Source organism: Rhamphochromis sp. 'chilingali', assembly GCF_963969265.1.
Source record: "Rhamphochromis sp. 'chilingali' genome assembly, chromosome: 4".
Lineage (NCBI taxonomy): Eukaryota > Metazoa > Chordata > Actinopteri > Cichliformes > Cichlidae > Rhamphochromis > Rhamphochromis sp. 'chilingali'.
Window position 1 is genome coordinate 45,352,514 of NC_137948.1, and position 22,897 is coordinate 45,375,410.

The 22,897-nt window shown below is 45.0% G+C and overlaps 1 protein-coding gene across 3 annotated transcripts; it reads left to right on the forward strand.

The window, feature by feature from the left end:
- The first annotated feature begins 1,000 nt into the window (after nucleotides 1-1,000).
- pex6 (peroxisomal biogenesis factor 6) lies at nucleotides 1,001-22,407 on the forward strand. Of its 3 annotated transcripts, none has more exons than XM_080879807.1 (18): nucleotides 1,001-1,557; nucleotides 2,099-2,704; nucleotides 3,789-3,958; nucleotides 4,047-4,130; nucleotides 5,828-5,933; nucleotides 7,623-7,744; nucleotides 7,902-8,004; nucleotides 8,147-8,349; nucleotides 8,629-8,815; nucleotides 9,095-9,171; nucleotides 9,865-9,982; nucleotides 10,431-10,636; nucleotides 10,737-10,798; nucleotides 11,184-11,292; nucleotides 12,513-12,629; nucleotides 18,624-18,701; nucleotides 18,988-19,127; nucleotides 22,121-22,407. In XM_080879807.1, the coding sequence occupies exons 1-18, from the start codon at nucleotides 1,036-1,038 to the stop codon at nucleotides 22,255-22,257; spliced, it is 3,147 nt and encodes a 1,048-aa protein (XP_080735933.1). In that variant the 5' UTR covers nucleotides 1,001-1,035; the 3' UTR covers nucleotides 22,258-22,407. The 3 variants fall into 3 exon arrangements, 2 of the variants coding, with proteins under 2 accessions (XP_080735933.1, XP_080735934.1); XM_080879808.1 differs by having other exon boundaries at nucleotides 1,012-1,557; nucleotides 7,899-8,004; XR_013971334.1 differs by lacking the exons at nucleotides 18,624-18,701; nucleotides 18,988-19,127; nucleotides 22,121-22,407 and having other exon boundaries at nucleotides 7,899-8,004; nucleotides 11,104-11,292.
- The last annotated feature ends 490 nt before the right edge of the window (nucleotides 22,408-22,897 follow it).

Below are 22,897 nucleotides of genomic sequence, written 5' to 3' on the forward strand. Positions count from 1 at the left end.
GAGCTCAGGGGGCAAAACAATGGCATGAGTGCTGCTGTTTGACTGAGGAAGAATAAAGTAGTCGTGGTAAGCCGATCACATGACCACTTCAAGATGACAAAGCAACAAGGTGCCAGTTTTTAAATTGTGCTGATAGGCCACGTAAAACCAGAGTCATGATAAACAATATATACGTGTGTTTACTGTCTGAGGACAGCGCAGCGAGACCTCTCTGCTAATGAGCAAAAAAGAAAAATCAAACCAAAATCAGCCCGTTCATGTTGGTGCAAAAATGCACCATGTTGATATGGCAACATGACATTTGGTTGTTTAGGAAGATTTAGGAGTGACGGCGAGAGAGAGAGAGAGAGAGAGCGAGTTTTGAGATGTGAGAGATGTTTGGAGTGTGTAGTTAATGTGTTGTCTTGTGTAGTTAGTGTGTAGTGTTGTGGATAGTTTTGTGTTGTGTGTCAGAACAATGAGGCGACTGCTGTCTCCAGGTAGAAACAGCAGTGACACAGGCAGAAATATTTGGAGTGGCACAAATAATTTGTGTGGCGTCTTATTTAATGCAGAACAGCTGATGGTTCTGTAAATAGTTTGACATGGTTAAAAAAGGTAAATGGCTGCAAATCACTTTGTTGTTTGCAAAACTTGTGCATATGATTTTAAAACTGACAATTTATATTTGCATTTAAAGTTATGAAAAACATGTTTGTGGTTGTTACAGTAACAAATATAACTTTTTCTACTCATTTTTTTTGTTTTTTGTCTGATTTTAGATCAATTGTGTTAATACAGTATGTCAAAATGAAAACATAACTGTAAATTCAGTTACTAACTCAGTTACTTTTTTGAAGAAGTAACTATAATTAATTACTTTTTCAAAGTAACTTGCCCAACACTGGGCAGTACATCGTTAGATGTAATGAAAAGAAACGAAAACCCGAGCATCGAGCTCGTCCTCAGGTTCTCTTGTAGTTCCTCTACTCGTCCGCTGGGTCGCAGTATTAAGAAGGAACGAAGAAGAAGCAGAGGGACCGAAGAAGATTAGTTATGGCGGTTCAGGTTGAGCTGAGTTATTTGGAGACTTTCCCGTCTCACCTCAGTCCTCTGGATGTTTTGATGTTAAAACCACACTTGGACCGTGTCTTCCTAAATGACACGGATCCGCCGACCGTCCTCTTCACTCCTCAGGGGCCTCAGAGCTCCGGCAGGACGGGCATTTTACTGCGTGTTCAGCAAACTACCGAAGAAGAGACGGCCGACGGAGTGACCTGTCCTACAGCCAACACGGAGTCAGCGCCACGGGTTCGGCTCTTTGCCAGCCGGCTCTTCCTGCGGCACCACGGGCTCCAGCAGTTCAGAGGTACCGGAACCGTCCGAGCTGTGGAGCCCGTCAGCCTGGACAGAGTCGTAGTTGGAGCCCGCAGCAGGCAGAGCCTCCGCCTGGCTGGATCGGAGCAGTTCACCGACAGGTTGCTGGAACTCTGCCGCCCGGGACATTGGCTGCTGGCTCGGCAAGGAGACCCGCTGCTGCTCCCCCGACATACAATCCTGGGAGAAGACCCAGGACAGGTGATGTTCAGAGTCAGATCGATTTAGAATCCCACCGTGAAGAAAAGCTGTAAACATCATTTCTGTTTTCAACTGATAATGTTTGTTTTAGCTAGCAACAAACGTGCCCGTGTTTATGTTACTTCCACAGTGCATGTTAGCCTAACGTGCTTTATGTTTGACTCGTGTTGTGATGCTTGTTGCTTTAGATTCACACGTCATGTTAGTAAGAAGAGGATGGAAAAGGCCCTTTATTTACTTACACTTGTAAATGTTAGAATTATGGTGAAATCATTTTGAGGCCCTCTCGCCCGCCCTTTAATATTTTAAACACAATGCGCTCATCTGGATCTTTGATAGTCTGATGTTTATGTGGCAGCTGAAGACAAAGACGCATGTTATTTGTTTTGTTCAAAGCTCTAAATTCAGCGATTCACTGATTCTAATAATCGCAGTGAATCATTTTCCACTGAGCAGCTTCTTGTTACAGCTCTGAAATAAATATATGATGGAGGTATGAGAATACAGACTGATTTGCTTCTGTTTTCTGTTCATGGTGCAGCATCAGCTGTTGGAGCTGCTGGTGCTGGAGTGCAGTCCTGTAAAACAGGGCAGGATCACAGCTGATACCTCTCTGGTTCTGACAGATTGCTGGGATTCAGTCACCCCCCCACCCTGCAGGCCACTCAGACTCTGTGTGTCAGACTTTGCTCATTACGCTGACGGCCTTTGTGCTGGCCCATGTCTGCTTGATAACAGGAGCGTGCTGGATTCTGGGTTCCCAGGTGTCCCGTGTCCACTGCTATGCAGAGTGGAAGTTCGGGTAATGGACACCCAGCGATGGCTCGAGCTCAAAGAACAATATGGGGTAGCCGTGGACCTGCACAGCTGTGTGTTTGTGACCAAACAGCTGCTTCTCAGACTGGGGCTTTTCAACCAGGAGTGGGTACGGCTGTCGAAGCTCGGCGAATCCAGAGGACCCACAGGAGAGGGCGATGTCACGGGGGGCATCTGCAGAGAGAGGCTGGTCTCTGTGGTGGTGATGGATCTGCCACCAAGTCCAGAACTACAGAGCCATGACGACCTGGGCCTCATATCACCTCCTCTGTGGTTCAACATGACTGGAGGAGAAGTGATCCCTGTAAACAGCTTTATGCTCAGGATGAAGGTGCTTCAACACACTCTGCAAACATTTCAGTAAACGAGCAACTGTAACCAGATAACAGATTAGCTAGCCATCAGCACAGTGGGCGTTTTGTGCTGTGGGTGGACTGCACCTGGTGGCAGTCGTCCTTGCTCTGCTCTGTAGCCTCGATGAGCAAACTAGTTGAATGTAGAGAAGCTCACCAGCTCACAGCGAGTCTTCAGAGCAGAAGAAATGTCACCAGCTGCAGCCAAGGAGTGCATTGCTGTGAGGAGGTAGTTAAATCATGTCAGGAACACAACACCTAAACAGTAAGCCCATACACTAATCCAAGACTGAGAGAGCCAGGCTGACTTTCAGAGTAAGTGCACGGTAACTCCCAGTAAATCAGTTTTATTCTTGGTTGCCCCGTCGTCACACGTCTGTGCCCACGGGCCCGTTGTTCTCGAATTGGTCCGCACTTTAGAAAAAAGTAGGTAAGAGTATGAACCAATCAGGGTTTGCTTCCTGTCATTAACCTTTTGCTCACCCTTACCAGACATGGGCCACAAACAGTATGTTCGACTTGGAAACGTGTTTGGAAAACTATAAGCACAGCCACCAGCTGGATCCAGCAGAGTCGGATAAATAAACTACTGCACAGCTGTGAGCAAGTCTGTTTCTTCACATACATTCGAATATCAGGTTTTTAAATGACTTTACATTTTTAACGCTCAGCGGGTGCTCACAGAGGAATCAGCTGTCTGACGGACTGCATTAGTGCCAATGTTCACCAGTTGCTCTTTTTGTACAGGTCTGATTGATGATCCATTAATCTGGAAGAGTTTCTTCTATTCCAGGATTCCAAATTCATTCAAATAAAGTGTCAGTGCAACAGGAAAAAACTGTCGCCAGCAGGCATTGTATATTTGTTGAAGACTCATATTTGATCAGTTAAACGATTTTGATCCTTCTTCTTAAAGTTATCCAGTGTTGTGCACTTCACACCATAAATATCCTGAATTTGAACCCAGGACCTTCTCGCTGTGAAGCAAAAAAAAAAGGTTTCATCCCATCAGCAAACCTTCAGTGTTTGGTTTTTTTGTTTCTGTCTCTCGTCTGGTCTCAGAGGTGGGACCCCCCTCCTCCACAACCCAGCGGTTGTCGCTCTGACACGTTCTGCCGCTCGGCTTCTCCACCGTATGCCAGCGAGCTCCACATCCAGCTGGTCACCTCTCCATCCTACAACAACCTGGGCTGCTATGACAACCTGCTGGCTCAACATTTCTGCACGCCCAGGTTGACTGATGCATCCAAACAGTGTCCTTAACATGTAGAAAGAAAGCAGCACTGTTTTACTCCAGCAGTTTGTCTGGGCTCGTTTCAGGCTGGTGTCACCAGGAGACGTTCTGACCGTTCCAGCTGGAAACCATCCAGACCTGCTCGAGACCCCCCCTGAAGGGATCCACAGGTGCCGCTTATTACTGGTTAATAAGACAAGTCTTTATGCTCATTACCTAAATCAGATCAGTGTTTCTTAGGAGCACTTGTTTTGTTCAAGATAAAAACTTTTGAAAAAATAATTCAAACATTTTAATAAATGAAATATCAGACGAGGTTTCTCAGAGAATACTGTTAAATGTCAGAACATTGGTGGTTGGGTTCATTTACATTTATAGAGAAGCAAATTGAGCCTAATAGATCAAAAACCACTCTTTTTTTTTTTTTTTTTTTTTTTTTGGCCGCCTGTCCCATTTGGTTCTTTAGCCATCAGAATTGTTGTCTGAAGACCAACAAGGATACCCAATGGATTTACTTTGCCAAATGGATCTTCGTGGCATTGCCGTATTGGTCCATTTGGTCGATCTTTGTTTTTATTATTTATTATATTTTATTTTCAGATGTTACAGACGGGACAGACATGAGTGAGAGATAGGAAAGGGAGAAAGAAAGAGGAAGGAAAGGAAAAACAGAAGGGGAGAGGGACAGTGAGAAAGGGGGGGAGAAAAAAAATAAAAATCTCCTGGATCACCTGTTGAGAGAGGAATAGAAGACAAGCAAAAAAAAACAGAGCAACATACTAAACACAACACCATCGCATTAATCTAGCTAAGTGTAAACAGCAGTAAATACTAAATATTCAATGTTGTTGTGCAGCACGCAGGACAGATGTGCTTCGAAGTAGCAGCCAAGAAGGGTGTAATTTAAGTCTACGAGCAGTGAATACCCGTGTGTACACCTGTGTGCATACCTGTGTGGATCAGCGTGCTTGTATTCCAAAGGTTTCTCCATGTAACGATCTGCTAGGGAGTGTGGGGGGGGCCACAGCCCCGTCCTCCAGGCTCCAAGCCCCGATAAGCGGCCGCCAAGGAGTGAGCCGGTGTGTACCTGGACGCCCACCCCCAGACACAAAGAACCACCAACGCACCGACACCTGAGGGAGTCCGCCACCGGCAGGGGAAGTGGTGGTGGGTGGAGATAGGCCTCCAAACCTTGGAGGGCCTGAGGTGTCCCCAGAGAGGTGGCGTCTGATACCCAACCTGACATATAGACACAGACATACAGGCACACACAGACACAAACATCCATTCCCACCCTCATGCTCTCATGTGCACTCACTCCACACTCAACCAACGTGGAGACAGACATAAAGAGACGCTGTACACACGATCACACTCCCCAAGCGTACTCTACACTCAAAAACCACTCTCAGGCTGTAAGTTTCTAAATTAATGTTGGAATCATCCACAATAATCATTTTGTCTGAGCTGAGCTCTAAACAATAGGCCGAAAAATCCTGAGAAATCAGATAAATTCAATTGAATTCTGAATTCTCGTCGACACACAGGCTGAGGAGCAGGAGTGGCTGCAATCTCCTACTACAGCTTATTAAGCAACCAAAGACCCAGACTGTTAATGTGTGGATTCGTTTAGGCCATCATAATCATCAGATTGCTGTAAGAGTAAATCAACAAAGCTCAGAAGAGAGAAAACTAATGTTTAAAAATCCACATTTAACTGTTTTATTCTTTGGTGCAGTGGAGGATGCTGTGTGTTCTTTGGAGGGCTCCAGAGACGCTGCAGTTAGAAACTGTTTACTGCCGTAGCTAATGCACTGCATCACTGTCTGACTGTTCAGTGAAAAATGTGTCCTCTGAACGTCTTCAGGTGTCCGGTGCTGTTCTTCAGGGTGCAGAAGGTATGCTCATCTGCAGGAAGAGAAGAAGGAGGAGGAGCTTACTTGGCCAGCAGACAGCGTACCTCGCTCTATATGGTGAACAGTGACCGCTAACCTCAGTCATTCTTCTTTATTTCATTTCCTCTGTGCGCTCCAAACATGCGGTATGTTGTTGGATCCAGAGACTTTGATTTTGGCCTCATCTGACCAGACCAGTGTTTCACAGGCTCGTCTAAATGTTCTTCAGCAAACTTAAAACACGCTTTGTCTGCAGCTATGGAGTCCTGTGTGGTAAGCGCACATGCAGGTCAGGGTGGTTGAGTGCACTGATGCACCTGCTGGTCCTAAGCCTTTCTGTAGCTCTGCACATGTCGGCCCCTCGGACAACTCTCAGTAATTCTTTTCACTCTGTCTGAAATCCTGAGGGCAGCAGCTGGTCGAGGCCAGTTCACGGGGAGCTGATGTTCTGGTCTCCAGCAGTTTAGAAATTCTTCTGTAAGCGATGCCATCAGTATGTTTGCAACAATAAGGCTGTGAAGTATGATCGTTTCTTGTGTGACACTTTGGTAATGACACACCTTTTTATAGGCTATCAGTTGGGACTGAACCCGCTGATATGTGCACTGAGTGTTGCTTTCTGATTACTGATCGGGTTCAGCTGGCGCCTGTTTGCAGCTCCCTTTCTTCATGTGTTCAGTACTGTGTCCCTGTGGCATTTATGGACATCTATGGTTTGATTTCTTTGCATGTGTGGATTTAATTAGTAGTTGTCGACATTTGTTGAAAATTTCATGCAGCAGCACTTCTACACATCCGTTTAGTTGGTGATGTGTTCAACACTTATTTTGGATACGCTGCCAGTGAAACTGGGTTACTGGTGTTCATGAATGATTGTGTGACTACTGGTTCAAGTAGCATTCATGGGTGGCTGTAGCTCAGGAGGTGTAGGGCAGGTCGCCTACTGATCGGAAAGTTGGTGGTTCAATCCCTGGCTCCACAAAGTATCCTCGGGCAAGATACTAACCCCAAGTTGCTCCCCGATGATTGGAGTGTGGATGTGTGTGGATGTAGTTAGAAAGCACTCAGTTTAGAGTGAATGGGTGTGATTGTGTGAATGCGGCGTGTTGTATTTGAGGACTCCGGGAGAGTAGAAAAGCGCTCTATAAGAATCCGTCTGTGTACCATTCATTTTGAAGTGCACAGGGTTGGACTGTCTGCTCAGATGCAGCTGAATGCTGTGAAGCTGGTGAATACCTCAGTGTAACACATCCTGTAAAAGCTTTCTTCTGATATGGTTTAGTGACCATGTCAGCCAGCTGATCTCAATGCTTTACTTAAACCGTTGAATAAACCCATTTTTAGCTCACTGGGTTGGAGTCCGACCCGCTTCCCTCCCTGTGTCCCTGCCTTCCTGTCTGTCCAATGAAGGCTGTGTCTGAGGGCGCTAGCTCAGGGGAGCCCTGACTCACAATAGATGCACTTTTTCTTTATTTGATCTCATTTCCATCTTCAGTGTTTTGTTGGCATGTTTCCTGTCTTTGTAGTTTTTCTTTCCTTCTCATTTTGTTATTATTTTTGCCCCTCGTTCGTGTGTGTGTCTTTCACGTCCTCTGTGCCTGCACTGCCTTATCTCGGGGGTAACAGGGTTGCAGGCACTGTTGATTTATCACAGCGAGTAAATGAGACTGTTTGTTTGCAGGGATCCTGCTCACAGTGCAGTCTTTTCTAAATCTAAGCTGTTGTTAGTCAGCGTTGTTGCTCTGACAGCTTCCCCCATCTCCTCAGGGAACATCTATAAACAGCCCCGTCCCATGTTCTCTCGTGGAGGGAGCAGCTCTGTCTCCTCCAGGCCTTAACAAGACTGTGGAGCTCCTCATCGACACCATCCTGCCTCACCTGCAGCACAGGTAACCGACCTGTCTGCTCCGATTTACAACATCAGGCAGTGAAAAATACAACTCAATAGGACCTGAGCTTGAAGTTCACATAAACAAACCTAGTTCAGTAACAGAGGGATGCATGATGGCACACTGCTGATGTTGGCTGCATGTCTGCTCGCAGCAGCTCTCTGTCTGGTTGCACGGTCCTCCTTCACGGTGCTGCAGGAAGTGGAAAGATGGCAGCAGTGAGGGCAGCAAGTGGCAGACTAAACCTCCACCTGCTGAAGGTACAACAGCTGTGCTCAAGGTTTAGAGTGATAAGATAATTAGACACCAGCACATTCTTCATGATTCCTCTCTGCAGGAGAATATTTTGTCTTTAAATAAAAGGCAACGTATTGTTTGGCTGCTGTTGTTCCTCGTTTGCAGGTAGACTGTGTGAGCCTGTGCGCTGACAGTCCTGCAGCCTCTGAGGTAAAGCTGGCGTCAGTGTTTCAGAGGGCCGAGGCCCTGCAGCCCTGCGTTCTGCTGCTCAGGAACCTGCAGCTCGTCCTCAGATCACGAGGGGCTGCCGAGAGCGACTGCAGGGTCCAGGCAAAGCTCTGCCAGCTGCTCAGCTGCGCCCCCACCAGGTCAGTGACTGCCTCTAACCCTCATTCAATACACTGGTCTAGCTCATCGAGTAGGTGATCATGTTGATGAAATGAGCTTTCCTTTTATTATCTCCCCTACCTGTAAACCACGCACCACTACAGGAGCGCAGAGTATGACTCGGTGCCACACCAACAGCTGCACTTTCACTCGGCTCTGCTTCCGAGCAGCAGAGACTTGAAGTGTTTTTAGTCAAACTGGAAGTCTCCTGTGTGAGCCACGGCTCAGAATATAATCAAATGTCTCTGGTTATCTTTCAGTGTGGTGATGGTGGCAACTGTCTGCAAAGTTCGAGATTTGCCTGCAGGCATCATGGCAGCGTTTGTCCATCAGGTAGCAATAGAGAGTCCAACTGAAGAGCAGCGGCGTGCCATGCTGTCCAGCCTGAGCAGAGACCTGCACTTAGGGAAGGACGTCAACTTGGAGAACCTCTCCAGACTCACCACAGTGAGTAATGACATCGACTCTACTCACACCACCACTGGGGCAGAATGAACTGTTAAAGCTCAGGCGTTCAGGTGACAACATGTTAGGCAGCTGTGTTGGTCCAAATCTGTAAAGCTACTCTGGGGGAGGCTTCAGGTTGTTTCTAACCATGAAGCCAAAAAGCTTCTTCTAGCTGCTCCCGTGTTCAGGAGTTGCCACAGCTGGCTGGATTTGGATGCTGGTTGCCCTTCCCGAGTGTGGTTCCTGTTTCAGTCCACATGTTCTTCCTCTGCTCCACAGGGTTTCGTGTTGGGGGACCTCAGTGCTTTGCTGGTTGAGGCTGGTAGAGCTGCCTACAGGAGGTTGATCCACAGCTGGTGAGAATAACTATGTCTTACAGGACAAGATTACCTTCTAGTCCAGATCAAATGTGTCATACTTCATCACCTGTAGTCTATAACAGAGTCTCTGAAACATGTTGGTTTTGAAGGTTGTGGTCCTGGAAACAGCGAGGTGGTGGGGTTTTTAAACGCTGAAGCTCGGTGCTCTCAGCTTCTTGGTTTTTGTGTCTGAAGCTCTAATTCAGTATGGAAAGCTTGAATGCTCCCCTCTCAGGTCTCGACTGAACATCCTTCTGCCTCCTGGAAAAAGGTGTAGACCGGGGTGGGGGACTCCAGGCGTCGAGGGCCGCAGGTTTTAGATCTCACCCTGGGTCAACACACCTGAATCACATGATTAGTTCATTGCCAGGCCTCTGGAGAACTTGAGGACATGCTGAGGACACCGGCTCTCGAGGCCTGGAGTTCCCCACCCCTGGTGTAGAACCCTCAGAGAGCTTCTTCTCCACAGCACCATATCTCCCTCACCCCTGCATACCTCGTGCTTAAAGAACTGTGGAGACAACAGTTGGTACAGTGCTGCTTTGTAAATTTTTGCCTCTTACGTATCCTGTTGTCTGTGTCTTAAATACGGCTGTTCTATGCTGTAGGTTACCGCCCACTGTTGTTGTGTGAATACTTGATCGTCTCACTGAACAGCCTGTAGTTCCGTCTTTATTGTTGTTTGTGCAGTGGTGCTCGGCAGCAGGAGGATCTGTGCTCCAGCGGAGTGACCATCCTGAACCAGGACTTCACCTCTGCTCTGGAGATCCTGCAGGACATCCTGTCCAAGGCCATCGGGGCCCCGAAGGTGACCAAAGACTAAAAGACCGTTATATTTCCATTTTTGCTGTCGTTGTTGTTAGTGCCCCTAATAAGGCCACACACACACAAGTTGTTGTGCATGAATGGTTGTCTGTGGCAGACTGTGGTGGAGCCGACCAAAGCGGCGGAATAACCTTTACTCCGTTTTTAGAAATTCAAGTCCATGTTTGGAAAAATGAACTGACACAACAGGCAGTGATCTTTGTTTGTGTAAACATAATATTCATTATTTACAAAAAAGTGAATATAACAGTAAAGACTTCTGTGTGTCATCGGGTTGTTTGTTTACAGTGAGAGTGGAGAGTTGTGTTTAAGTCACTCCTGTTGTATAGATACTGTGTGTGTGTGTCACAGGTGCAGCTTAATAAATTGGAAAGAAGCAGCTGTTTCTTGTTTCACCACGTTGTTGTCCTTTGTGTCCGTGTTGTGAGTAGATACCTAATGTGCGCTGGGAGGATGTCGGCGGTCTCCAGCATGTGAAGAAGGAGATCCTAGACACGGTTCAGCTTCCTTTGCAGTGTCCTCAGCTCTTGTCTCTGGATCTGAACCGGACTGGAATCCTGCTGTGTGGACCACCAGGGACAGGAAAGACTCTGTTGGCCAAAGCTGTGGCTACTGAGTGCTCCATGACTTTCCTCAGGTAGATTTCGTTCCACTTCATAGGAACGAAACAGGCAGAAAGGCGTCACGCTGGAAAGAATCAGCATTTGTTCACTGACACTGTTACTTCTGTCTTTTAGTGTCAAAGGTCCAGAGCTCATCAACATGTACGTGGGTCAGAGTGAAGAAAACATCAGAGAAGGTGTTTCTTAGTCTTTACATTCAACCATATTTGTTTTGGTAATGTTGTTAGTTTCAAGCTAACGTCTGAGACTGAAAACTCACTGAGTTACTATAAAGCCACATTATTGTTTGTCTTGGAACATTGTTTCATTTTAACATGGCAGAGTGCCTGGACAGTGCCGCTCCTTCTTTAAGCCATTACCGAAAAAATTGAAGTTTATTTTTTAAAATGGCTCACTTTAAAAAACAAACAAACTGTCGTCTCTTCCTGTTTGTTCTTTTTTGTTTTGCTGCATTTACAGTGAATAATATTCTTGTTCCCAGAAACGTATCACCCAGAGTTAAATTGGAACACATTTTTAAGTAAATGTTATATTTTTGTACGTGATGTGGATTGCCATCAGTTTTCCACAGAGCACGCTCAGCAGCTCCCTGCGTCATCTTCTTTGACGAGCTAGACTCTCTGGCTCCCAGCAGAGGGCGCAGTGGAGACTCTGGAGGGGTGATGGACAGGTGTGTGCACGCCTTCATTTTTATTTTGATTATTTATAATATTTGTTGTTTCTGATTTTTCTTTTTCTTTCTTTTTTTTTTGTTCAAAAGAAATGAATCTTTTTCATTATTGGGAAGCACTATGGCACCTTGACTGAGAGATAGGGCTGCCACGATTGGTCGACTAGTCACGATTACGTCGGCTATCAAAATCGTCGACGACTGATTTAATAGTCGACGCGTCGTTTGAAGCTTTGTAAGATCACAAAAGCAGGAATGAGTAGTAGGATTTAAGAGTGTAATAACGGACTGAAACAGAAGATGGCAGCACTGCATGTACAAGGATGCCAGCTGCCGTTAAACACCAAAGAAGAAGAAACTGTGTCCCAGAATTCATAGCGCGGCCCAGCTCAGTTTCCAACAATGGCGGCAGCTAGTTAGTTTTAATATTACTCTTATTATTCTTTCTGGGTCACAAAATAAACGTTTAACATATTTTCAGGCGAGAATGTAGCTGTGGAAACCTCAAATATCTGCTCAGTTTATCAGGACACCACATATTTTCAAAAGCGCTCCGACGTTTTCAGAGACGTCTGTTACCCACTAGCTTGATAGCTAGCCGGGGGCTAGGCTCACTAGAGCCGTGAGAGCACCGGCTCTAGTGACACCGGCTGTTTTCAAACCCACCGCCGTCTTTCGCTACTCAGGTTAAACATGATATATGAGTCACTTAGATAACTTAAACATGTTATTGTTTGGCTTTTTTTTAGTATTTTATTTGTTCCTGAGTAAATCAGTTTGGCTGAGATTAAAGTTATAGTTTTTACACAGCTGAATAAACGTCAAGCAGACAGCTGATTATCAGAAGTGTGAGATGCTCCAGAGTTTACTCCGGTGTCCTGTTATATTTTAGATAGCAAGGAGTTTATTAAACTTCACCGAAACAATCTGCAAACTTCATCAAAATTTAATAAACTATCATCTTGTCTTTATTTTTAGTTAGCACATACCATAAACACTTAAAGCTGTAAGCTAATGATAGTTATATAAGAGCAGATGCTGCTGGTGCAATAAGCTGTACGTTTTACGTCCAATGGATGATGATGATCTGATTAGTTGACTAATCGCAAAAATAATCGGTGACTATCAAAACAATCGTTTGTGGCAGCCCTACTGAGAGACATAATTTACTGTGCTCAGCTCTTGTACCATCGATAAATTTTACTTGCCTTCTTGTACAGAGTTGTGTCTCAGCTGTTGGCTGAGCTTGATGCGCTGCACTCATCTGGTGGGGTTTTTGTAATCGGAGCCACAAATCGTCCAGACCTGCTGGACCAGTCACTGCTCAGACCTGGCAGGTCAGCGCTCTCACTCACTCACACACAGTTATGTTTACATCACTTCACAGGGTGTTGTGCTGGCTCCAAAAACAAATCAGTTCTTAATGAACCACAGAATTACCTTGCTGCTTAGTTGATGAGTTTTTGTTTGCAATTCCTAGATTCAAGACTTCTTCAATAAAGCAATTCTGGTTCCCTTTCAGTGGTTTCACTCGGCACAACACATAAGCATCCTCCCCCTTCTATTTAGCTCTGTTGTCTGCCGCCTTGAAGTTAGCTTAACTGCCCCTGTTGGTGTTGGCCTCCAATGCACAGTTGGTGCATAGGATGCCCGTGGAGCGATAAGTTCGAGTTTTCCTTAGCGTTTTGGAATGGACACCAAATCAAAGCAAGCAAGGCAGAAATCTTCTGTTTGCCCCTGTCCTCAGGGGTGCGGTTTCTCTTTGCACGACAGGGACCAGCACGATGCGTGCCCCGTCTGCCTTGAGATTGTCCACGCTATGAGAGCATTGATGGAGCCGAAGCCTGTTATTTTGTCACTAGCTCCGGCGCTCGAGGCTGGAAAGACAGGTGGTGTTTGTGGGGAAAGTGCTGGGACATACGGTTGTCGCACTCCATGACCCTCTCCAATCTGAGTCTGGGGCCCCGGCTTCATCCGAGTCATGAGCTCCGTCACTATGTTCCGGATGTACCAGGAGCTCAGATTGCTGGTTCCTGATGACAGCCCGCTGGGACCTCACCCTGCGAGTCTTGAACAAATATTTACAAAGGTACAAGTTGAAGATGCTAACAATCAGCTTTTGAATGCAGTCGGCCTGGAAGATTGTTTCAAACCAACTGATCTAATAGATGCTTATTTTCATGTGGCTATACACCCGAACCACAGGCAGTTTCTGAGGTTGGATTCGAGGGCGTAGGCTATGAATACCTGGCGCTGCCATTCCGGTTGTCTCTCGCTCCTCGCACTTTCACAAAATGTGCCGAGGCAGCATTGGCATTCCTCAGAGAGGGAGGCATTTGCATCTTAGCTTATGTAGATGACTGGGCTCTTGTAGCTTGCTCCAGAGAGTAGGTGGCGACACAGCTGCCTCTGGTTCTGTCAAATATTCAGGCACTGGGTTTCTCTGTGAACTTTCAAAGAGCTTGCTAGTTCAGAGTCAGCACATTTCTTTCCTCGGTTTGGAAATATGCTTGCTTTCCAGCTGTGCACGTTTGTCAGCTGCATTTCATTGCTGATTTACTCTATGATCACTGTAGTGCCACTTGAATTGTTAAAGATGAGAGCGTTTCAGTGCTGCATCTTGCATGCTAGCTCTTGGTCCTGTAGGGAGCCGGGGTGCTGCATCAGGGTGTTGTTTCACAAGGTGGTGTCCACAGATGCTTCCCTAAGGGGGTGGGGAGCACTGTGTGAGGGCACATCAGTGAGAGGGATCTGGACCACAGCCCAGTGTGATCTGTGCATCAACCACTAAGAGCTGCTAGCAGTGTTCTTGGCTCTCAAGCATTTTAATTCAATTCAATTTTATTTACACAGCGCCAAATCACAACAACAGTCTCCTCAAGGCGCTTTATATTGTAAGGTAGACCCTACAATAATACATACAGAGAAAAACCCAACAATCATATGACCCCCTATGAGCAGCACTTTGGTGACAGTGGGAAGGAAAAACTCCCTTTTAACAGGAAGAAACCTCCAGCAGAACCAGGCTCAGGGAGGGGCGGGGCCATCTGCTGCGACCGGCAGATGGCCGGTGATGATATGCATAAATGGGAACTCATTTCTGTCCAGTTCTGAGGGGCCAGCATGTCCTAGTCAGTGCAAACAAATCAACAGAGGTCTCTTACATAAACAGGGAGGGAGGAAGACGCTCCCTTCCCCTGTTGAATCTGTCTTACTCTCTACTGTTATGGTGCAGTGTTCGTTTTATGTCTCTGAGAGCCACTTATGTTATGGGCCATTTGAACCTGGGGCCAGACCTTCTCTCCACAGGGGGTCCTCTGGTGAGGGAATGGAGGTTCCACCCTTTTGATAGTGGCCCAGATTTGGGATCTGTTTGGCAAGGCGCAAATTGCACCAATCATTTTGCCTCCAGGGTAAACACTCACTGCCCCCTGTTCTTCTCCATAATTGACCACATTGCACCCTTGGGCATGGACGTGCAAGCGCACCAATGGCCAGACGTGCTCCTGTATGCATTCCTCTCGATATCTCCAGTTCTAGAGAGAGCCTCACCAGTGTCTTTCTCTGATTCTAGTGGCCCCTTGGTGGCCCACAAGGTCATGGTATGCAGAGATAATTGGTCTGCTGGCAGTGAGTCCTTGGCAGCTTCCTCTCCACAGGGACCTCCTCTCACCTGTGATTCACCCACACCCGGATCTGTGGTGCCTTCATGCTTACCTGGTCAATCTTGATTGCTACCGCAGCGTCCACTAGAGGCTGGTACCCTCACAAATAGCAGGCCTTGGAGCGATGTTGCTGAGACTGCCACACTCTCCAATTCCAGTGCTCTGTTGTGGATGTGTTGACATTCCTGCAGGAGCTGCTGGATGAGGCCCTTTCATTTTCTACAGTTAAGGTTTATTTAGTAGCTATATCTGCTTGTCATATTGACTTTGACAGGGTGACACCAGGTGCACATGCCCTCGCCATACGTTCTTTAAAAGGGGTTTGCCGGCTGAGACCTGTGGTTAGGTTAATCTGCTCTTATTGCACCTACTGCTCTTGCACTTCTGATTAGATGCAGAATTTATTTCGATACCCTGTATTTGTACATGTGTCATGACAATAAAGTTTAAGTACAGTGTCCCTGCAGGGGACTTGTCTTTGGTGCTGGACCGCCCCCTTTTTTGAACCCATTAGGTCTTGGATATGAAATATTATATAATATGCTTCTCGCTTTGGCAAAGCGAGTGGGTGACCTTCATCGTCTGCCTGTGCATCCCTCCTGCACACAGTTCTCTCCTGATTGTGCCCGAATGCTGCCCATTTTCCCACGGTCATTCCTGCAGCTTCTAGCTCTATGGACATTGAGTGGCTGAGCTTTTGCTCCCCTCCTCTTGCGTCTGAGGAGCAGAGAAGGATGCTTTCTTTTTGTCCGGTGCGTGTGCTATGTACCTACATTTGGTCCACTCAAAACATGCGTTAATGTGACCAGTGTTTGTCTGCTTCGCTAAGGGGGGCTCTGTCTAAACCAGAGGTGGGACCAAGTCATTGTTTTGCAAGTCTCAAGTAAGTCTCAAGTCTTTATCCTCAAGTCTCAAGTCAAGTCTCAAGTAATGTCAGGCAAGTCAGAGTCGAGTCTCAAGTCACTGGTGTAAAAGTCCAAGTAAAGTCACAAGTCTGAAACTTTGAATTTCAAGTCCTTTCGAGTCTTTAAAAAAAAAACGAAAAAATAATGTTGCAGTTATGCTAAATGTAAATATTAGACCATGTAATTTTAAAATCTGTGTTTTTCTCAACACATGCTCAACGTCACTGCAACAAGCCCAGGTACAGTTTACCGACGGATGGGTACAGGACCTTGAAACCGTGTAGAACGAAAGACCATCGTACGTATCATAAGTTTATCAGTCTCACAAATCGTCTTCATAAATACACATTCGTTAACCGTTTATTAATATAACCTTTGAGCTCAATGGTAATTAATTAGCAGTGGAAATAATTTCTGGTAGCATCACAGAAATGTAGCAGTGACAATAATACTGTATGCTGTAATCGTACTGGGCAATTAGTGATACAAAACAACTGTTTTATCCTGTGAATAAAAGTATATGTTTTTGTCAATGTACCATAATAACAGAAGCGAAACGCAATATTGTGTCAGGACAATTCACTATTTATGCACAATAAATAAAGGAGCATAGCGCGACAATTTCTGTTCAGCGCCAGACTTGCTTGTAACCTATATCACCACTTATGTTATGAAAATGACGTATTAACTACTAAAAAACACTGACCTTCGTGTAAATGCTTGGAGCAGACTAACCTGTGAGCTGGAGTGTTCTGGGACGTTATATTTGGTCTTTGAATGGCTGCAATCCAGGCCATCCGTCGCCTCTTTGTTACTTCGGAAACATGGCTCGAACAATTTCTCTTCAACGACGTAATCCGATAACAACCGATCTCTTTACCCGTCGGCTTCCCGTGGCTGTCATGCGACCGGCTATTGCAGTTAATAATACAACGGCTTCTTGACATTTTTGTGTTTCTTTTTATCGCTGTGTGACTGATTTTAATTGAAAGCCTGCGTGCGCTAGTACCTCTTGCCACGAGTTCCCAGAATCCTTTGCGGTTCTACCCGTGAATGACGTCACATTTTCAATCTCTATATAATATGCATGTTAGATTTTATATTTGGGGTAAAATATCAAGTCTTTTCAAGAGACTGAGGAGGAGCTTCTTCCCGCAGGCGATACGGTCTCTCAATCACACCACCACACAGTACTGACCCACACATATGGTTCTTACACACACACTGGACTTTCTGGACTTTGGTTTTGCACAACACTGGTCACTATATTCTTCATTTCCGGTTAATACTTGTACAGCTGCTGTTATTGTGTATATATTTATTTATATTTAGATTTCTTCATACATTCTTATATAGTTCTATATTGTGTATTTTGTTGTACAGTTATTTTATTTTCAACTTTAATTTATATATTTATCTTTATCTTATTCTTCCCAGTTAAATTTACCCTTCATTCTAATTTGTGTTGTACAGTTATTTCATTTTTAACCTTAATTTATATTTTATTCCTTCCTAGTTAAATTTACCCTTTTTAATTTTTCATATTTATTTCCTATCTTATTCATAGCCTTTTCCTTTTTTGTTTTCTTTAGGTCACGAGCAGTTGTCCAAGCATTTCACTACATATCATACTGTGTATGACTGTGTACGTGACAAATAAAATTTGAATTTGAATTTGAAGTCCAATTCAAGTCCCAGGTCATTAGTGTAAAAGTCCAAGTCAAGTCACAAGTCTTAGAACATTTTTTCAAGTCTAAAGTCATAAAATTAATGACTCGAGTCTGACTCGAGTCCAAGTCATGTGACTCGAGTCCACACCTCTGGTCTAAACCAGGGGTGGGCAACATCAGGCCTTGAGGGCCGGTGTCCTGCAGTTTTAGATATCATCCTAGGGCAACTTCTGTTCCCTGAAGGAGAAGAACGAGGTACAACACAACATTGCCCTGCCGCACAGCTTGGCTCGGTGAAGAGCGACTATCGAACTGATGGATGACTGTGATGACACGGGGTATATATGTAGGCGGGGCCGTGCGCATGTCATCGCGGGCCATCCGCTTTAAAGGTGTGAATAAAGGTTTCTTCAGCCAGGGCACGTGGGAGCGTAATATCAAATACTTATGTGTTGTACTAGGGCTGTGCGATATGACCAAAATCTCATATCCTGATATTAAGACGTCTATCGTCCCAATAACGATATAAATCACAAACATGTAACATTTTCTGTAAATCCTGTGAACCTCGGGCAGCTCGACTTGTGTGAAGTGTTTCCAGCTGCGCGTCCTGTAGCTGGAGGCGAGTGCTTTAACGATGCATGAAACGATACATTTTTAGTCATAAGTTGTAACGGCGCCGTTTTCTTTGAGTATTTATTACACGGCGTGCTGCGGGGAAAAGCCTGTTCTAACGTTTGAGTCTAAGGTTTATTTTTTAGCACCTGACGGCTCTTTTTGCTTCTCATTCATAAACTCTCTGCATCTTTCACGTGATTCAGTTTATTTTGAAAAGTCTAAACAGGATCGTGTCACTAGCGTGTCACGTGCGACACCACGAAACAAACGATAGCGTAAAATGAAACGACAGACGTTTTTATATCGTCATCCGATATATATCGTTACATCGAACAGCCCCATGTTGTACCTCGTTCCTCTCCTTCGGGGAACAGCAGTTATAGATATAACATTATGTTTCATTTGGAATCAATTAGACAGATTTCTCTGATTTCAGTGTGTGTCTGAACCTCTCCTGGACTTTGTCTTCTTAGGTTTGATAAGCTGGTCTACATGGGAATCAATGAGGATCGTGTTTCCCAGCTGCAGGTTTTTCAGGCCATCCTCAGAAAGTAAGAACAGCACTTCCTGCGAAGGCCGGGCCTTTACACAAGCTGCAAAAAGCTAGGCACAAAAAACAGCCATCGAGCTTTTTTTCTCCGACATTTTTCATTCTGATATGTTTCATTAAATACTTTGGTCTTCACAGCTTCAGTACAGAGAACCTGTCATCGGATTAAAGTAAAATTATGAAATTATGAGCATGAGAAATTTGTGTTTACGTAGCATCAGTCCATTTAAATGGTAAGTACTATACTTTAACTTCATCTTTTAAAATGAGCTTTTTCTTGGTTCCAGATTTCAGTTAGACCCTGCTGTGAATCTCCAAGAGGTGGTGGACTGCTGCCCTGCTCACATGACCGGTGCTGACCTATACGCTCTTTGTTCAGATGCCACGATGGCAGCCATCAAGAGGAAGATCTCTCTCATCAGTGACGGTGAGGAAACCTGATTCATTCTGATTCATTGAAAGGACTAGATGTTACAATCCCTGATGATGCATTGCTTAAGCGATGACTACTATGAGGAAAGGCAGCCCGAAGCTTTTTCAGGGGGACACATTGTCAGCTGTGTGCCTCAACTTCACAGGGTGTTTCGGCCTTTTGTCACAAATATTTTACTCTTAGCTTCCTTGGTTAGGTGTAGGGATTAGAAATCTGATCTAGAGTATTATATTTAAATTATTAACATTTTTTTTTTGTGATCAACATTTTATTGATTTAAAACGGGGAGGGGGGGTACAGACATATACAGCACAACTGTAAACTGCAGTAGCAAAGCAAACATTGGTCACAAGGCATAGGGACAGCAAAGAACAAACACAAAGTCAAAACCAGTTATTGCCTGTTCCAGGAGGAAGAGGATGTGAATCCAGCGAACAACATTTTGCATTTTATTTGTTTTAAGGAGATTTCAGAGGTATCATAAGGAGACAAAGACCAGGATTGGGAATATAAAAAAACTTCCAGCACCTCAGATAACACAGAGTTCACAAAGACCCAAAAATTGGATACAACAGGACAGTCCCAAAACGTGCAAGAACGAGCCTGGTGACGAATCATTGCAGATGTGACAGTGATACGTAGCCTGTAGTTTCATCTGGAACCTCCTACAGGGTGTAATGTATGTTCTGTGTATGGTTTTCAATTGATGCGCCAGGTTCTTAGAAGTCAAACTCAGATTAGACCACACTGTATCCCAGTCTACATTAACCTGTAGTCCTCCCAGTTCCCTGACCCAAATAGATTCAATGGGCAGGGGCTTTATACCCTGTTCAGCTAATTTGTTGTAGAATTTGGAAACAGAAGGTCTGCCAGAGTTAGGCAAGATCCATTCCAGCATGGGATGAGAGGGAAGAGGAGAGTCCCAGGGGACACCATATGCTTTTAAAGCTGATCTGAGCTGCAGATACACGAAGTAAGAAGAAAAACGTGTCCTTAAGTCCTGAAATGAACGAAGGCCTTGGGCGTTGAATAGATCATCAAAAAGGTTTATCCCGAGTGAGAACCAAGAGGGTTGAACAAATGGTTGGTGATATATTTGGAGGGCTGATGAAGACAACACAATGTCAGGATCCCAAATCTCATGGAGTCAGTCGAGGGAAGTGACCCAATTACTTTCTTGGGGAAGTTTATTCCCAAGATTGTGGAACTATTGGTTTGGTCTGTCACTGTGATAACGGTCTTTTCTTTCTGATTTCATTTTTATTTTAATTATATCTTCTAACCTGTTGTTGCCTTTACCCATGAACTTAACTTTCATTTTTGGGAAAGTAATAAATAATGCAGATTTTATCGTTACTACTGTTGATTTGTTTACTCAGACCTTCTCTGTCACTTTTTAACCGGATCTCGAGGGAAGGAAGTCCCTTTTAGCACAGTTGCATTAGCAGATTTGTCTGAAGCTGGTTTTTCTCTTTGCTCCAGAAGAGTTATACACAGGGCTCTCCCCGTCTGCTCTCTGTAATATGTTGACATTTCTATTGTTTTTGCAGGTCTTGTCCTTCTAACAGGGTTTTCCAGTCAACTGTTCATTCTTCTGCTGCTGATAAGTGTAATGGGGTTGTGAGATTTTCCATTGTAATCTACAGTTCAAATTGTTGGGCTGACAACGGTGGTAGAATAGCTGTGCAAAAACTCAAACTGATTTGTGGTCAGCTAGTACTGCTGGGCCTCTCAGGCTTTAAACTTGTTATATGTGCTCTGATGGATCATACACTGTATAGATTATTAACAGAGTCTTTGCAAGCGTGGTCAAACAACAATAGCAATAGTAGATTGCTGCTGCCTGTTAAATCCTAGTGTTTACCCACCTATCATTAAGACATAAATCCAACTCAAGAATTGACTTCAGTTTTGTGTCTAGTTGTTTGTTCCACGAAATCTGAGGTGAATCACGTAGGCTTTACTCTCCCTGACTGTGAAGCAGGGACTGCTCCGTACACTACACCTCATCGAAACACCACCTAACTGTGCGATGAGCTCTTTGGGAAGCCCCGGTCGGTGTCTCTGAATCCAACCACAGACGACTTCAACCCCGACCTCCTCTTGCCGCCTTTTATTGAAAACAGTTACAGTGCACACAAGCAGCACCCATTGTAAAATCCCCCTATGGTCACAAAAGGTTAAAATTGTGTGTGTGTGTGTTTTGGGTGTGTGTGTGTGTGGGGTGTGTGTGTGTGTGTGTGTGTGTGTGGGGGGGTGTGTGTGTGTGTGTGTGTGGGGGTGTGTGTGTGGGGGTGTGTGTGTGTGTGTGTGTGTGTGGGGGTGTGTGTGTGTGTGTGTGTGGGGGGGTGTGTGTGTGTTTTGGGGGTGCGTGTTTTGGGGGTGCGTTTGTGTGACTTCCTGCTCACCAAAGGCTAATCTCCCCCCCGTGTATGGCTTAACCCCTCTAACAGTCTCACAAAACACGAACACAGGTGAGGTCATAAAGGCAGGAAGTAAAACATCCTCACTAAATAAGAAACAGAACCCTCACATAGGATGTGTCCCTGTAATGAAACACTACAGCCTCCCCCACCCACAGGCTGGGGAGGTCAACAGAAACAAAAGAATGTCTTTGATCATGCTGCTTGAACTAAGACTTACAAATTTAAGTAACACAATGACAACATTTAACAATTTGATTTGTGTAAAAACAACAAAAATGTGATCACAAAAGATACACTTCCTGTTCCTCTTTCTGTGCTTGTTGTTATTTGTAGTAAACACTGATGGACTATATGTATAGAAAAGTCTGAGTGCAGCTGCAGTCTGCCAGCTGAAAGTTGTGCCCGTTAACAGCTGATTCTGCTGGTCTGACAAAAATGATGCAAAAAGATCCCTGTTCCACATCTTTAAACTTTTGAACAGGCGGTGAGATCGGCGCGACTTGTCTGCTCTTCTCCCTTCAAACCTTTTACCCTCTGCATCCCTTCCTCTCTCCCTGTCAGGTCTAGACTCTGAAGACTCTCCTGTCCTCCTCTCTACTGAGGATTTCTCCACTGCTTTAGAAAACTTCAAGTCATCAGTTTCTGATGAGGAGCTCCTGCGATACAAAGACATTCAACAAAAACTCGCTGCAAAGTAGAAACACACAGACATCTGTTCGTCATGGGGCTGACAGATGTTCAACAGTTTCATTTAAATCACCTCAGAAACATCACTGCTGTACAATACTGCACGGCAATGTAAATCATTTAAACAGAAGTTGGTAATATATTTAATTAATAAAGACACTAATGAAAAGTGGTTTGTCTGTCTCTGTGTTAGCCGTGTGACCCTGGACCGTCAGTCTGTCCCGGGTGTACCCGGCCTCTCGCAGCCTGTAGGCTCACTGTGACCCTGGACTGGCTGGATGAAAACTGGTGTAGAATTTCACTGTGTTTGGTGGAGCTGCCATCATCATTTGTAATTGGCACATAAGCGGGGCGTCAGAACGATCTGGAGTCGTGTTTCAGCACCTTCAGTAAATCTGAGCGGCAGCTTAATGCTGTTAAGGAAGATCTTTCTATTTCTGTGCTGGAGCCATGGTTCCACCTGCAACGCTCGCCACACAGCCTGCTTTCCTTCTCGTGTCTGTCATGCATGTAAGCATGCATAGGTCAAAGTTACAGCCAGTGTTTTTCTACACGTAACTACCATGAACAAAGCTGCTGATACCATAAACTCCCACAAAAGAAGAATCAGCAGCAGACACAATCTGTTGGACCTTTTTGTCAGCCATGTTA

What these genes read in the sequence shown, in the direction of transcription:
- pex6 (XM_080879808.1), top strand. Translation starts at nt 1,036, where the DNA reads ATGGCGGTTCAGGTTGAGCTGAGTTATTTGGAGACTTTCCCGTCTCAC. An exon ending in TGGGAGAAGACCCAGGACAG is followed by an intron (nt 1,558 to 2,098) that starts GTGATGTTCAGA and finishes TTCATGGTGCAG; the next exon opens with CATCAGCTGTTGGAGCTGCT. An exon ending in TCACTGCTCAGACCTGGCAG is followed by an intron (nt 12,630 to 18,623) that starts GTCAGCGCTCTC and finishes TTGTCTTCTTAG; the next exon opens with GTTTGATAAGCTGGTCTACA.